This window comes from Corvus cornix, chromosome 17 (assembly GCF_000738735.6).
Source record: "Corvus cornix cornix isolate S_Up_H32 chromosome 17, ASM73873v5, whole genome shotgun sequence".
In the NCBI taxonomy this organism is placed as follows: Eukaryota; Metazoa; Chordata; class Aves; order Passeriformes; family Corvidae; genus Corvus; species Corvus cornix.
Window position 1 is genome coordinate 10584128 of NC_046346.1, and position 16196 is coordinate 10600323.

General features: G+C 59.8%; 1 protein-coding gene across 5 annotated transcripts in view; it reads left to right on the forward strand.

The window, feature by feature from the left end:
* Window positions 1–15061, forward strand: part of EXD3 (exonuclease 3'-5' domain containing 3) — a 213287-nt gene extending 198226 nt beyond the window's left edge. For all 5 annotated transcript variants that reach the window (XM_039561847.1, XM_039561844.1, XM_039561848.1 and 2 more), the window contains 2 exons: window positions 7586–7679; window positions 14520–15061. In XM_039561847.1, coding sequence (XP_039417781.1) covers window positions 7586–7679; window positions 14520–14836 — 411 coding nt within the window. In that variant the 3' untranslated portion in view covers window positions 14837–15061. The remainder of the gene's footprint in view (window positions 1–7585; window positions 7680–14519) is intronic.
* Window positions 15062–16196: the final 1135 nt, after the last annotated feature.

Here is a 16196-nt window from a genome sequence, read left to right on the forward strand (position 1 = left end):
CAAAAGGAGCAGGAATAAGGGTGGCTGTTGCTTAATACACAGTAAAGATGATTTCCTGCAGCTTGTCCAGCCCCGGGAGCAGAGGACAGAGCCCCCAGTGTGGCTGCGTGTCCAGGGCAAGGTGCAGCAGGGAAGAGGCTTCATGTGCTGCCCTGGGGATTCCTGGGGCCTGGCTCAGGCAGCAACCCAGCTCACAGCACGGCCCTCGGGGCAGAAAGAGCAGCGCTGGTGCCTGACTGTCAGTGACCTGAGCACGGGGATCTGAGAGAGAGAGGGGGAGTGGGGGAAAAGCTTCATCCCTTTGCAGCTTCCAGGGCTCTGACCCTCAAGGGTAGAAAATGTATCTCCATGACCTTTTCCATTTCTGGTGCCAAAACATGATGCTCCTGAAGGTCTGCGGTTGCTTGGTAGCCAGATTTCCACCTGCATTTTAGTTTTGGGATGAAAGCCTTTGGGAGCTGGCAGAATGTGGACCCTCACTCTGTTTCCAGAGCTGGGTGATTCCAGAGCTTGACTTGGGGTTTTTTTCCAGCCCTGAGGTTCATCGGCCTCTGGCATCCTCTGACCAAGAGCTGGATAAAACTCAGTAGCTTGATAAAGAGGAGCAGCAATGAGCTGCATTGCAGGGAGCTGGGCAAATTAACCCTTCTCCTGCTGTGGCACAGGCTCTGGAGCAGACTGGAGCAGGAGATGGGTGTCCTGGAGCTGCAGGGCACAGGTTTGCACCCCCGGGAGGGGCTCAGCCTCACCCCAGGGTTGGATATAAAGCGCATTTACAAGGCAGGAAGGTGCTGGCACGGGGCTGGAGGAGCAGAGGCCCCGCAGTCAGGAGGGTGGGAAGGGACAGCTCACACCCTGGCCCCAGCAGCTGCTGGCACGGAGCTCACCCTAAAGCCAAGTCTTCAGGGATGCTGCGTAACCTCGTTAGGAGGCAGTTATTACTGGCTTGCTGTGTTATTAAACTTGCTGTGAGCCTGTCCCAGAGCAGCAGCCGTGTGCTGGGTGCTGTATAAACGGGGCTGGCGGCTACGGTGAAGGTTGGGTCAAGGGTGCTGTGGCAGCTTCAGCTTTTTGGGGCGCTCAGCCCAGCTGGGAGGGAAGATGAGCAAGTGAGACTTGAGGTGGCTGAGAGGCAGCTGAAGGGACCCGAGGGGGGATGTGTGCGGTGGGAGGCGGGTTGAGCATAATTTTTTTCCTCTGGGAAATTCAGCTTTGCATGTGGGTTTAGGTGTAGTGTCGGGTGAGATTCTCATCACTGCAAAGGCCTTGAGGTGCTGAAAAGGGCTTTCGTTGTCACGGGCTACCCCCGGCAGCGACGGCAGCGGGATGGGGTTTGTGGTTGGGTACGGCAGCGTCTGCTCGAGGGAGCGCGAGTGCAGCGGGGGAGAAAAGAGCAAAGATCACAGGGCCTGCTCCCGTCCCTGCTGCACGCCGAGCCCATTCCCACAGCCTCCACGCCTCATCCAGGGATGTGCCTGTGCTTCCTCCCCTCTCTTCCCATCCCTGCCCTTCACCCCAGCCCACAAGTTACATCTTTGCTCAGAGCAGCTGCAAACTGGGAGGTGAAAATGCAGAAGAAGCAGCCCTGACAAGAAGCCAGTGGGAGCTGGGGTGACCTGAAAGGGAGCCAGCAGCAGCTGGGCTGCACCAACAAGGAAGTGGTGGGAGCTGGGGTGTCCCAAGCAGGAGCCAGCAGGAGCTGGGGTACCCATGGAACTCTGTCACCCTGACTCCCACTATCTCCCCAGTCAGAGGAGCTCCGCTAATCTGCCCGTTTGAGCTGTGGCTGATGCTCCCAGACAAGTAAGGCCCTTGTAGCTGTCAGGTGAGCCTTTCCCAGAGCTTATGCAAATGATACTAATTAAAGGCATTCTTATCTGTTCGATTTCCCACACCTTTTGCCTCGAGGGGGATAGAAAACTTCATGTTTTAACTCCATATTTCGTGGCTGTCGGAAGGACTGCCTAGGGAAAGTGTTGGGAAATGCAGCAGGTCACTCCTGATGAGAAGAATTGGCTTATGCAAGTGTTGAAACACTTTATTATGCATGAGAAACCTTCCAGAAACGGATGACTAATAGCAAAGCGGGAGCAGAGAAAGCAGTGGGAACGCAGTACCAGGCTGGCATGGGATCCATGTCATCTTACCAGCTTAGCAGGGTTGGGCTAGGTCAGCACTTGCCTAAGAGACCTCTCAGAGTACCTGGCTGGCAGTGAGGGAAGTGATGTTAATGATTCAATAAACAGAGCCCTTCCCTCTTTTTGAACCAAATGGGCCCTGGTGCCAGGATCCCACTGGCAGCCCTGTGTTTCCACTGGCAGCATGTCACTGAGCTCAGATGGCCATAAAACCCCTGCTGCTGCTGGGTGTGCAGGCAGGTTGGGTGCAGGATGCCCAGGCTGCATTTCCATGTGGGAGCATCACAGCCCAACTCCCAGCCCTGGCAGGCAGGGCTGCCCTGGTGCTGTGGCCACTCAGGGCTGTTGTGGGCACCGAGAGCCTTTGGTCCCTGAAGAACCAGGTTGACACATCCAGCATCTCTCTGCTGCTGGGGGGTTTGCTGGTACCCAAAGACAGACACGGGACCATTGCAACAGAGCAGGAGCAGCAATGATTCTTTATGATTCCCCTTTATGATTCCCAGGGACTGGTGATCAGATCAGCGAGGAAAGCTCTTGGCATAAAGGGGAAGGGAAACAGCCCAGCCAGCTGCTCTCTGAAAATCCCCTTGAAGAGATGGCTGTCCCCAGCACTGTACCCAGAGGTGGCCTTTGCACCCACAGGGTGTGGAGATCTCCAGTGGGCTGAATTGCTGAGTTTCTGCTCTTTGTGCAAGGACCTCGAAGGCGCTGCACGGCAGAGCATTGCTGGAGGAAGAGGAGAGTGTCTGAAGGTCAAAGCTGTGGGTGCAGCTGAAGTCACTTGGGAAAAATGTGAGAAAATAGACACGTGGGCAGATGAGCACGGTCAGCTCCTGACCTCTGCTTCATATCTGCTGGGCTGTTACCTGGTTCTCCTTCACTGCCCTTCCCACCATCTCCCACCTTTCTGGGCACTCTGCTTTGGGCTGTAGGCAGGAGGTGTGCGGAGGCAGATCCATAACCCCTGGGCTTGGAGGCAATAGAGGGCAGCCTGTGCTGAGCCCGGGCATCCTGCAAGCTGGGGAGGTTTCAAGTCTCAATAAATCCCTGAAAGAAACTCTTGGATACTCAAGGGCTGTGCTCTCACAACCAAGGTGAGAGTTGCAACCTCCATCCGGAGGAGTGGCCCTTTCACCAGGTGATATCCATCTTGGAGAGAGGGAGAAAGAGGAGAGGGTAGGCGGTGAGTAGGAAAGGAGATATCACTGCAGGTGGCTGTTGAGCAGTCCTGTGATACAGCGAGCAGAAGACGCCCAAGGAATTGTCCTGACATGAGCTGCCCTGAATTGCCCCAAAGAGTTCACACCGGGCACTGTTGTCCTTCACAGCAGGTCTGATACACTGAGGATTTCCCAAGCCAGGAGCTCTCCAGGCAGAGAGCTGTGTCTCACTGGAAAAAGCCCTGCCAAGGAGATCCCTCGGTGACAGTGACGTTGACCTGTGACCTGTGTCAGCAGAGCAGGTGGAAGGAGCCCTGAGGCCCAGAGGCCGTTTCAGGGGTGGCTCCTCTGGGCAGAGGTCAGCATCACCGAGGTGACTCAATGCACTTTGGAGATGCAGCTTTTAGAGATATCAAAGGAAGGAGCAAAACTGACTCCAGTGCTGTCTGAACTGCTCATCTCCCATGTGTTTTGGGCACCAGCCTATGTCCACCTGAGCTCGTGCCACCAGCTTTAGCCAAGCTCACACTGGCTCCTGCAGCCTTTTTGGAGTCACCGAAGGTTTGGCTCCTGTTCTCTGCTGAACTTGGGTTTTCTTTCAGCCTCTCAACTCCATGGGTGGAGGCACAGAAAGAGGATGGGATGCTGAGATGGCCCTGGAGCTCCAGGCTCAAGCATCCAGTCCCTCGAGTCCTGGGAGGTTCCTGCGTCACTGCTGCTGAAATCCCGACCCGGGAGGGCTGGGAGAGGCAGGGATCATCCTAAACAAAAACAAGGCGCCGGCTGGGCTGCCAGCATTGCAAAAGGACCTTTCACCTGCCTCGTCCTCCTCGGTGGCACAGGCAGGGAGAGCCTCAGTGAGGCGGGCTCAGGCTGCTGGGGCTGGGGGCAAGCACCTCGCTGGGCTCAGCGACCACAGATCCGCGCCAGTGACATCACCACAGTCCCAGTCCAGTGACATCACTCCTCCTAATCCCCGTGTCACACCCTTGGTGGTGACAGCACAGAGCTGCAGTGTCCCCACGGATGCTGGCCTGAGGTCCTGGGGCAGGAGCACACGGGTGTGGGGGTGACAGTGCCAGGATGCACAGACAGGCACGGGGAGAGGCGACAGCAGTGAGGGACTGCAGTGGGGACCGCGGCTTCATCTGAGACGCGCCGCACCTGCTCCTCGTCCTTGCCATGGACGTGGCAGCGGAGCCCGGGGAGGCAGGGCAGGTGTCGCAGCCGTGTCCCCCGGCCCAGGGAGCCTGAGTTCCGCTGCAGCCGAGGGGACGGGAGCAGGGACACGCTGCTGCGCGGCGCTCACGGCGCGGGGCACCCGGCTGGGCCCGGCCGCGCTGATTCACACGGGGAGCCGGGGGCCGGGCTGCCGTGGGAAAGCGCGCCCGCCAGGGCTCCCGAGCGCCGGGATTGCTTCAGCGGGGGTGCAGCCAAGATCCATTTCACAGAGGGCAGAGCAGATCTCGGCTGGGATTTACCAGTGACTAAGCATGTGCTGGCACGGGCTGCCCCAGCGTGAGAAAGGCAGGGCTGCTCCTCCTCCGAGGTGGTGCCCGCTGCTGCCCTGCGACCCACGGCCTCGGGGACATGGGGCATCCCACTGCTTCAGGGGTGTTGGGCACCCGACCAGCGCAGGGACATCAGGCACCCTGCTGTGCCACAGCGGCACCGGTGCCAGCAGACTGGGTGGCACTCAGAAGCCTGTGGGGGCTGCACCTCCCCAGTCCCCTGCTCCCAAGCTGGACTCAGCCCTTTCCTCACCCCTGTGGCCAGGCAGGACAGCATGAGTAGAGCCCACTCAGCCAGCACATCATCCCCAGGGCAGGACTGGGGCGTGGGCAGAAGCTGCCACCCCCACCCTGAGCCTGGCACAGGGGCTGGGGGACCCCAAGATGTTGCAGAGAGGCCAAACCCTTCTCTGTCAGGCCATGGCCGCTGCTTGCAGCAGTTGCACCCTAGGCAGTGTTCCAAAGTGCCACCATCTCCTGCTGATTCACCTCATGAAGATTTTTGGGGGCCACAACTAATCCTGCCATGACAGATCTGTAGAAACCAAACTTTCTTGAGAAGGAACAGCCATCTCTTCTCCAGCAGAGAGGTTCCCCACTTCCCTACCTATAAACAAAAGATCCACACAAAAAAACTGCTCCACATCCCCAGGTAGTAACAAGGAGGCACAGAAGGCTGTGGGGAGCCCTGTCCCTGGGCAGGAGCCAAGCATCAAGCCTGAGGCCACCACTGGTCCCTGCAAAGCAGCTGAGCAGCCCCACCTGTGGAGGTGGCAGCCTTCTCCGCTCACTTCATCTCCCTTGGCTCATTTTGGCAAGGCATTAAAAAAAATTAATTGCAATTTTTTATTACAGCTAATTGGCGCTGCTGCTAAGTGGCTTATCTGGCTCCTGAGCTCGTCCTCTGTTTTTGGGAAGCTGCAGGTGGTGAAGGCCCAGAGGCTGGGGGGTGGCGTGGGGCTTGGAGCCTCTTTGGCAGCACCTGGCAGCCCCAGAGAGCGGGGAATGCCAGGATACTCCTGGGCTGCTGGGCATCCCTGCCCAGGGAGTGAACTGCCCCTGGTTCACAACAGTCATGAATTTTAGAGAAGCAGAGAAATTCGTGTAGGGTCACCCTGTGCACCCAAACGGGACAAGGAGCCCGTGCCTGGCGCGCTGGCAGTGCTGCTCCAGAACCTGGTGGGCTCCAAGCTGCCAGGGCTGGGCATCCTGGGGATTTGATGTGTGACAGAGGGCAGAGGAGCCCCTGCATGTCCGTGCCAGCAGGGAGGGAAAGGGAGGAGGGTGCCCTTGGGCCCTGCTGCATCCTCCTGGCCGGCAGTTTGATGGACAGCTGGTTTGGGAGCTTCCTGGAAACCTCCGGCTCTCCAGTGCTGTCACCGTGCCCGAGGTGCCATCCCCCACCCCTCCAGGCTCGGTGTCCCTCTCCAGCATGCAGCCCATTCTCACCATCATGGGGAGTGGGACCAGCACATCCCCAGCAAGTGAAGCAGGGGCTTCTGTGTCATTTGGGTGCTTCCAAGATCACCCCTTGTCCATCTCTATCTGTCCGTGCTGCTGCTCTGCAGGGCTGGAGCAGCGGGGCCGCGGGGAGCGGAGCCCAGGTGTCCTTTCTGGCCCAAAGAATGAGGAGTGTGTGATGGTTTTGTGGAGGCTGCCAGTGGGAATCACCTTCTGCTGCAAGGCAGAGCCCGGACACAGTGGCAAGCTCGTTTCCAAACAAATCACCCTGCCCCGTTCCTCCTGCAGGCAGCTGTGTGGGAGCAGGGCCGTCGCTGCCCCGTGCCATGAAGCTGGCACTGCTCCAGCCCCAAACCAGCAGAGCGGCCGCCAGCCCACAGCAGGGCCTGGCTGGGAGCTGGAAAAACCTTCCTGGTTTCAACAGGCTCTGGAGCAAAGCCCCTGGCAGGGAACTGACTTGTTCTGGTTGGTGAAGTTGCTCACCTCTCTCCCGCCTTGCCTTGGGTGCAGCATGCTGGGAATGCTCTGCCAGCAGAAAACAGCCCCTAAAAACAAACAGCTGACAAAAGGTGTTGTGGCACATCCCTGCAACCAGCTCCCAGCCCAGAAGGGAGGGGAGAGGAGAGGGAAGGTGTCAGGGAGCCGGCTGCGATGCTCCCGGGGAGCTTTAGTGCCGCTCACTCTGGGCGAGTGCCTTTGGCTGCCAGCTGCACCCTGTGCTTGGCCCCGGGGACCAGCCCTGGGTGCTCCTCAGCACTGGGACTTGGGGAGCTCCTTGGGGTCCAGCACCCGGCACATGCAGGCACTCAGAGACCTGTCTGGGTACATTTTGGCAGACAAGGTGGGGTAGAAAGTGCAACTCAGTGTTCACAGTGCTGCAGCAGAGCCAAGCCAAGCAGAGCCAGCTGAGAGCCCTGAGTGTTTTGGGGTCCACAGCCATCCTCCCCAGCCTCTGTCAGACAAGAGAGAACAAATCTTGAAGCCACAGCCCAGACTTTGGGTGTCTGCTTGATGCTCTAAGGCAGCCTCAGTTGCTGGTGTTTTCTGGCCGGGCAGTCAGGTGGGCAGTGCCCGCAGCCTGGCTGGAGACGTGGCTGAGCAGAGGGAGCACCTCTGGAGGGGTTCTTGTGGCTGTGCCCATCCCTGCTCGGTGGGACAGGCCTTGCCCTGGTTTCCCGTGCTGTGGGGCACATGGTGGGGGCTGTCAAGCCTGTGCCAGGGGTGCCCAGTGTGGGTTTGTGCTCTGGGCAGGCAGGAGGTGCCCGGGGAGTGCAGTGCCCATCTCACTGACCTCCCCGCTCTCTTCTCTCAGGTGTGCAACTGCAACAAGTACCTGAAGGTGTCACGGGAGAGGATGAGGCAGCTGGTGGAGGGCAGCAGACGAGCGTCAGGGGAGCACAGTGCAGGTGAGTGGGTGGGTGCCCAGGGCTGGGCATGATCCCCTTCCTGTCCCCTTCCCTGGCACTGCTCTGGGCAGAGCGGGACCATCCCCTGGGCCTGGGGGCTTCTCAGAGGGGGATCAGGGTGCCCTGCCACCACCCTGCCACGGGGTGCAGACCCACAGAGCTCTTTCAAGTTCGGTTTATGTCTCTCCCCTGGCTGCCCTGTCCTGCCCTGCAAGGCACAGGGTCGTGCATGGGATTGCCCGGCCCAGGGGGTTGGTGGCATGCCAACAGTAGCTCAAGCGACAGCCTGGGGCCATCATCCGCCTGAACGTGAAAACTCAGCTGGGGTGGTGAAATGCCTCCTGGCTGGGGCTGCTCACAGTGCCTTCCTCGCCTGCCCAGTGCCTTCCTCGCCTGCCCAGTGTCTTCCTCGCTTGCCCAGTGCCTCCTGAATTAGGTCAGGCTGCAGGGCAGTGAGTCAGTGCCGCCTGCCCAGCCAGGCTCCAGCGGGCTCGGGGGAGGGAAGGCTCCTCCGTGCCGTGCTCCGAGCTGCACTGACCTGATGCCTGAGATGACCCACACGCACTCCTTCCCACAGGAGGCACATTGTGGTGGCGAACGACACCCATCACAGGCACTCTGGAATGGGAACGTGCCCCCGTCGCTGCTCCAGCCCAGCCCGGGCTCTGCCCCCAGCCCTTGGTGCATCACTGCCCCGACTGCTGACAGCAGGAGCAGAGGGAAGTGGCGGCTGCCGGGCGCTCCTGGCCGGCTGTGGCTTTGCTGGGAGCTGCACGTGTGGCTCTGGGGATGAGGAACGTGGTGGGGCGGCTTTTCCCATGGTGCCGGCAGCCTGGGAGTGCTGTGCTGCCCCAGAGGCCGGGACATCCTCCCCAGCGCTTTCTCTGGTGAGGGCACTCTCTGTGTGTGTACCCAGCGACCAGCCGGGCCAGTTCAGCCAGTTTCGGAGTATGGGAAATAGAAATGCTGTGGTCTGTGTTCAGAGAGAGCCGATTCCCCTTCCCCCCTTGGGATGAGGTTGATGGAGCTGGGAGGGTCTCACGCAGCGCTGGGGCTCCTCCACACAGACTCTGTAGGGACCACCTTAATCTACCCTTTACACCCCACCTGCAGCACCCCATGTCCCATCGGGCCATGCAGGCTCTTGTCAGGTCCCCCATGTCCCTGGGGGGAGGGACAGGTGGGACCCCTGCACTGGCCATGTCAGGGAGCATCCTCCAGTGGGGAACATCCTCTGCCCTGGAGCAGCCAGGTGCAGCGACCATAGGTGCCACAGCATCCCCAGAGGGTTGGTGGAGACGTGAAATAGAAGCTGTGATTCCTGGGCAGGTGGGCACAGCAGGTTCCTACTGGCACCCACCAAAGTGAAAACCCCTGGGGACTTGCCAGTAGGGTCCCCTGTGACACAGGGCTCTGGTCATCCTGGGAGTTCCATTTCTATTGGGATTTTGCTAGGAGCTGCAGCGATCACAAGCATTAGTGTGAGCTTGACTAGGTTGTCCCCAAAATGTCCCACTTTGGGTCAAGTTTCGGGGAAGAGAAACAGGACGGGTGTGCTGACAATGTCCTGCCATCACTTGGTGGGGACAGTGGTGGCAGTGGGACAGGCTGGGCAGCCACAGAAGTGGGTCCATAAGGAAAACTTCATCTATCCCTGCTTTCCTTTACATTTTCCTGCTGAAGGGGTTGGTGGGAGGACCTGCTCTGCCCTTGCCATGGCCCAACACACGGCATGGGGTGTTCAGCAACCACAGCCCCTCACCAGGACTGTCCCTGTGCAGTGACTCCAGCCCAGGCCATGTCATCTCTGTCATGCCCCTGTGCATGGCCCAGATCACGGCCAGGTGCTGCTGCTTGGCAAGAAAATGCCTTTTCACTGCTGCTGCTGCTTCCAGGCAAGGAGGGAGCCTCCTCCCACGGGGGCCTCACCTCTCCAGGGAGGAGCGGGTGGGTGCTGGGGCGGATGGGTGATGGGGACAGATCCTTCAGGATCACCCCTCAGCACAAGTCTCCATCTGCCTCAGGCACTCTCAAGTCCGGGGCTCCAGCTGCAGCCAGCCATGGCCAGTGCTGCTCCGTTTGGCTCCTGGATTTTTACAGCAGGGCTTCCAAGTGACGAAAGGCCAATTATTCATCCTGTAATAGCTCACTCTTGCTTGGACCTAGGGCTTTCACAGGTTTTAGGGAACCTATTCCTTGACACAGCCACATTTTCCCTGCATGAGGGCTTTGACAAAAGTGCTGCAAATAGTTTCAAGCCCAGACAGCTTTGCCCTGTGATGCCTTTTTCCCAGTGGGATGCTCTGAGCAGCTCAGGTGCCTGGAGCAGGCTGGGGCTGGGGCTGGGGCAGAGAGAGGGGCAGGGCTGTGGGTCACCACGGGCCACAGGCAAGTCCTTGCTGGAGGCAGTGACAGATTGCGGCTCCCGAGTGCCCCGGGGGAATGGGCTGCGTCACAGGCTCTCATCTGGCCGGGGGAACTCTTGCTTAGTCAGTGCAGTAAAACCAGCTGGCAGGGGGCCCCAGAGCTCGGTGGGTGCTCTGCCAGATGAAATCTGGTCTCTGGGAAAGGCGAGGATGTAGCACATTCCAGCGGGTTGGGAGTTGCCAAACAGAGGAGGCGAATTTAATTGTAAAATCCCCCCTCACCATCTCAAATGTGCTGCAAAAGATGAAAACAATGGATCCTGCGGCCCTTGGGTCTGTGGCGCTGATCAGGCACGGTGAAGCCCCCACTCCCACGCTGGTGGGCACCCTCCCTGAGGAGCTGCCAGCACTGCCTCTCGGGACACAAGCGCAGGGGAAGTCCTGGATGGGCGCAGGGGTGGCTGGAGGAGCAGCCGGGGTGTCCCTGCACTGGGTGGCAGGATGGCCCCGGGCAGCTCGGGCACCCACCTTGCGCCTGCCAGCCTGAGCAGTGACTTGGGGTTTCTTTCCCTTCTCAGCCCTCGGCTCCCCCCCGAGCCTGGGGAAAAGCCGCGAGGGGCGGCTCAGGGCTGCAGGAGGAAGAGCTGCAGACCACGCTGTGGGGAAGGCTGGACGGTGGCTCCAAGCTGGGGTGGCAGCAGGACAGTCCCTGCTCTGCAGCCACCACACTGGGGCAGCTGAGGGCATGGGCTGGCAGGGCTCTCTTCACAGCGGCACGGGGAGATGAGAGCAGCTGGAGCTGCCTCTTGCTTGAGCTCATCCTCCCTCCTCCACCCTGGGAACATCTTAAGATCATGGCTAGGCTGCTGCAGCCCAGGTTGCACAATCCCGGGTCCTTTGTCCTTTCCTTATCTGCCTTATCGAGGAGGAAAAGATAACCAGGCATCTTCAGTGCCCTGCAATCAGCACGTTTCTCAGGCTCGTAACTCCTCTTATCAGGCTGATCTCTCACCGCGGCCGAGGTTTCCCATGCACCTTTGTACTCCAAGAATGCTCCCAGGTCTGTGTTCAGCCTTGTGCAAAGCCTGGACAAAGCCGTGAGCTTTCTCCCAGACCCCAGCCCTGGCTGTGGCCGTGGCGATGGCTCTGGCTGTGCCGGGGGCACGGCTCGGGGCTGGCACGGGGCTCGGCGCTGGCACGGGGCTGCGGACCCGCAGCCTCTCCAGAGGCAGCAGGAGCTGCCGGGTCCTTGCCTGAGCCAGCCGCGACAGGCGCCCATCTCCTCGCCCCAAGGCCCTGGCTCGGACTGGGCTGACACAGAGGGATCTGGGCTGGAAGCAGAGCCCGTGGGGCAGGATTTTGGGCAGAAGAACCTGGCTCCCCTGGGAAGTTGTTGGCTACCACGCTGACACTGAAACCCTGGGGTGCCCAGGGTTAACGCAGTGGGGACTGGTTGTTCCCAGCCAAATCAGGGCTGTGTGGGCTCCGAAAGGGGAATGGGCACGGGTTCAAAGGAGGTGTGCCCAGGTCCTGCTCTGTCCCAGTTTCCCAAGCCCTGCTGTGTCCCCCTGTCCTGCCATGGAAGTCCCAGTGCTGTCCCAGTAACGCTGACCCAGCACTGCAGCTGACAGAATAGGCTGGAGGGACTACAGGTCACCAGTGTCACCATCACGGTGGCCTTTCAGTGTGACCCCCACTAGGAGCCCCTCTGTGTGGGGGAATGTGCATCCCCCTGCCCACAGCAGACAGCCCCTGTCCTGTCTCGTGTCCACCCCACTGGGCTCAGCGCTGTGTCCATGAGCAGGACCTCGCAGTGGGGCACATGGAGCTGCAGCTCCTGTCTCGTCCCTACCTTTGGACAAGTCCCTTTGCCCCCACAGCCTCCCCATGGCAATAGTTCAGGGTTTATGTGGGGCTGCCAGTGATCCCAGTGTCCCAGATGCTGCCATGCCCCCCCAGGTGAAGGGACTGTTGGTCCCTTGGACTGCACAGAGCCCTGCAGTGCCCAGGGCGTGGGATGGGCCTCTGGTGTGGTCCTGCTCAGCTCAGGGAAGAACCTGACACAGAAATAAGCAGAATGAGGGTCCTGCAGCACCCCCTCTCCCCTGGACATGGCAGCATTTGCTGATGGTGAGACGTGTCACAGTGGGGACAGCAGCAGTTCATGCTGTTCCCGTGGGATTAATTCCCACAGGCGAGCAGGGGTGGGCAGGGGCTGGTGGTGTGAGTGGGCAGCACGTGCGAGGCCAGGAGGAGATGGCTCTTGTGCTGAGCACTGCTCAGTTGGGTACAGTGCCGGGGGACAATTGTTGCTGCCCGTGGAGCTCTGCAGCACTGACATGGGGGTGCTCAGCCCCAGGGGGCTGGGGGCTGCAGGGCTCAGCCCCTCACCCAGGCTCTGTCATCCCCAGGGTGACCCAGCCAAGCGGGGGAGAGGTGAGTGAGAGGCGAAGGGGTTTTTATTTTCAAGATGTTTTATAATGGGATTATTAGTTCCCAAGAAGTGTTTCGAATCGATTTGGGAAGGAATCGCTTCCCTTTCTCCTCCGCAGGGCTGCGGTGGGAATCCAGCCTTTGGTGTGAACCTCGCAGAGCTCTGGAAGCCACAGATCTGACAAGCTCCTGGCACGCTGGAAGGGCTCCCCACAGCCCCCTGCACCCTACACATGCCTTTTGCTCCATCTCTGGTGTGACTCCGGGGTGTGCAGCATCCAGGCAAACTGGGCTGCAGTCCCAAGGGAGCCGTGCCTCTACTGGGGAGGCCTCTGCCTGTCTGAAAGGGGAGAAAAAAAACCTCCTTCAAACCCCCCCCTTTCCCCAGGAAACCCCTGTTTTTCAGGGGGACCCAGCCCTTCCCCACTCAGTTTTCCTGCATGCCCGGCTGGCATCCTGTGCCTGGCGCCTGGTGGCCCTTTCACCGTGTTGGTGAGGGGAGTGCAGGCATCTTCAAAAGCCCTGGGAAGAATTTGGTGGGAGGGGGAGAAGGGGTTTTACAAGCTCCCATTCAGAAATGGTCACTTTGAAGTGATGTAGCATTTTCAACCCTTTGAAGAGCCACAATTAGGAGGGGGCTGGTGCAAGCAAAGGCAAAACTACGGGGTGACCATCACGGCCTTTCTCTCCCCAGGCTTTTAAGGGATGAACTTTCCCTCCCTGCCTGCCTTTTTCCCACGAGCCCAGGGGGGTGGGATTGGGGTGTTTGGGGGAGCTGGAGGTTTCCCACCCCCCCCCGTGCAGGGAAGGAGGGGTCTGCCTTTGGCTTTGCCCACCAGCAGCAGGACAGCAGAGGGAGCGTGTTGGGAGAGAGCAAATTGCTCAGGATCCCTGCAGACACACAGAATGCCAGTGTCCTGTCAGTGTCCTGGTGCCGTGTTCTGGCCACGGAATTTTTAGGTTCCACGATGGGGAAAGCTGTTGGCCATGGGTGCTGGGTGCTGGCAGTGGCATTTCCATTGTATCGGATCTACAGGTCTCACCCAAGGTCGATGTCCCTCCCCTCAGGGTCTGGTGCTCCAGAGCAGGGAGGCCTGCAAATCCCCCCCAAGAACATCTCCAGTGACAGCCACGACCCTGAGCACGGCTGTTTGTGTGCTGGGAACTGGGGGTGACCGTGCCCCGCCAGTTCGGGCTGGTCATCTTCCCTGGGGAGGTGTGGAAGGTCTTGGGGGGTCTGGGGAGCCCTCGTGAACCAGGGGCTGGTGTGAGCTCAGCATTCCACACTTCCCCCGGGCTGTGGCTCTTCCTGCTCATGCGATGGGCAGACCCTGCTGCTCAGCTGGGGGGTGATCCTGCCGCAACAGGGCGGCTCTGCCACGATGGGGTGGCCATTTCAGGGCTGATCCCAGCCGTGCGTTCCCCCACGATAATCCCCAGCATGTCCCAGCTCCTGACGGCGCTGGGATGCAGGGAAGGGTCAGCCGGGAGGGCTGGTGTCCCTCTCGGTCCCAGATGGCTCCTGATAGGGTCCCTGTGATCCTGAAAAGGGTGGGATGGACACCCAGAAGTGCCGCTGGAGCGAAGCAGGATGCCTTTTGTTGTCTTAATTGGTGCCTGGGCAGGACAGACACCCCCCCCCCCCCCCGCCAAAGCGGAGTCATCCCGCAGCAATAACCGCAGCCTGTTCCCGGCTGCCAGGCTCCCTGATGGATGGGAGGCAGCTCAGCCCTTCCGCTGCCCGGATCCGGAGTCCTGCCGTGCCCTCACCGGGTGCCGAAACTGCCGGGTCGGGGCACTCGGTGTGCGATGGCAGCGATGCCCCGGCCCGGAGTGCCACGCTTAGGGCAGGCAGCTGCTGGATGCTGGTGACAACCCCCTTCTGCCAAACTCACGGGGATGCTCCTCCCTGCGAGGCGGGGCAGAGCCTGGACCCTGCAGGGGTGACAGGCCCCTCACGAGGGTCGCTGACTGGCTGAGCACAGATCCCGTTCATCACACCAGTGACTGATGGTGTGTCTGCTGTCTCCTCTCTCCACAGGCTGCCCGGGGAGCCAGAGCTGCGGTGTCACCGTGCCAGCCTGTGACACAGCCCAGCCTGGCTGCGCCCCGCACGGCGAGCGGGCGGAGGGGGCGGAGCAGAGCGAGGCAGCCGCGGGGTTGGCAGGGGACACGGTCCTGCAGGTCGCTGCCATCCCCCCCGGGGTGCTGGACAGAGCCGAGCTCACCGACTTCTTCTGCTGCACCCGCTGTGGGAAGGTGTTTTGGGAAGGGTCCCATTTTGGACGCGTCGTCTCCCAGTTTCAGGATGTTCTTGTGGCCTCTGGGGACACACAGAGCGTCTATGAGCTGAGCTGAGCTGAGCTGAGCTGAAGCACAGGGGTTCCACAGGGGAACGGGGACTGCCTGGGGAACCTCAGCAGATTTTGGGCCTTGGGCTTCCAGAGAGAGGCTGGAAGTGGGGAGGGGGGAGCTCTCATTTTGGGATCCACCACAGAGAGCACTGTCACAGGTGCACCAGTGGTTTGCGACAGCCCAAAAATACGTGGCCTCCATGAGATCATTAAAGCAGAGGTGGCTAAAGAATGGACTCTTTGCTTTATTTCCCTCTGCCCCTCTCCAAGCCATGCATGGCGAGACGGTGGCAGAGGTCTGTTAACCAAAACCACCACCCCAGCAGTGCCGACCCCACAACATCCACTCGCCCCAGTGCCTCCTGATCTATGGCCAGGCTCACACCACTCCATCCTGAGCTGAGGAGCATCTGCAAAACTCCTCCTCTAATCTGGTTTACTGCCAGGCCCTGCTGTTATTGTTGAGAGGGCCTGAAGAGCTCTTGGCTGAGGTGTGACATTTATGGGCCAGCGAAGCACCTGCCCAGGCAGCTCATGCTGAAGTGCAGGACTCGTTTTCCCTCTTCCAAAGCTCCTGGCCACACGGTGCCAGGAGCTTCTTCCTCCCAGGGACATCTCACGCTCTGGCTCAATGCTTAAATAAAAGAAAAAACATTTTTCCACTTTAAACATCCCTCTTTTCCATAAAATCCATAAGATTAATGCCTGAGCACTAATTGGTACAAGTGACCCTAAAAGGCAACCGTCCCCACGCTGCCAGTACCAGGCAGGGAGCAGCCCAAGCCCCCCAGGCTCCACACAGACTCATCCATGTGTCAGCATCCTGCTTCTTCAGGGTGTGTTCTGGGAGGGCAGAAACTGGGGATGAGGCAAAGCAGGAACAATGCAGAGCCTCTAGCTGTCGGCCCCCACAGAGTGTGGTGCTTGGTCATGCCGTAAAAAAACCTCTCCAGAATGGGATGAACCTTTCCAGGCCCTGTTTAGGGGAAGCTGCTGAGCCACATGCACATCTGACCACTCATGGGCACCTCTGGCCTTTGCTTGCTGGGTTTTCCAGAGCTGTGGTCACACATTTGTCTGCCACTGCTTCCACTGTGGAGGGCAGCCTGTGGGAGATGGGGACACATGGCCCTGTCCCTCACCTGGGGACAGCTGCCCAGAAGGTGCCTTTCCCTCTGATCCCTGGGGACAGTAGGGTCACCTCCTGACCAACTCCAGGACTTTATCTGCTTGAGATCTCCCCAGTTTAGGGGTAAGTTCTTGTGCTTACAGTCAGGGCTGTGCTAGGGCAGGGTCCCTTGGCTGGGACTCATTCTAGGACATCAACCCAGGGCAGAATCCAGCAAGTGGTGTGTACCTGTGAG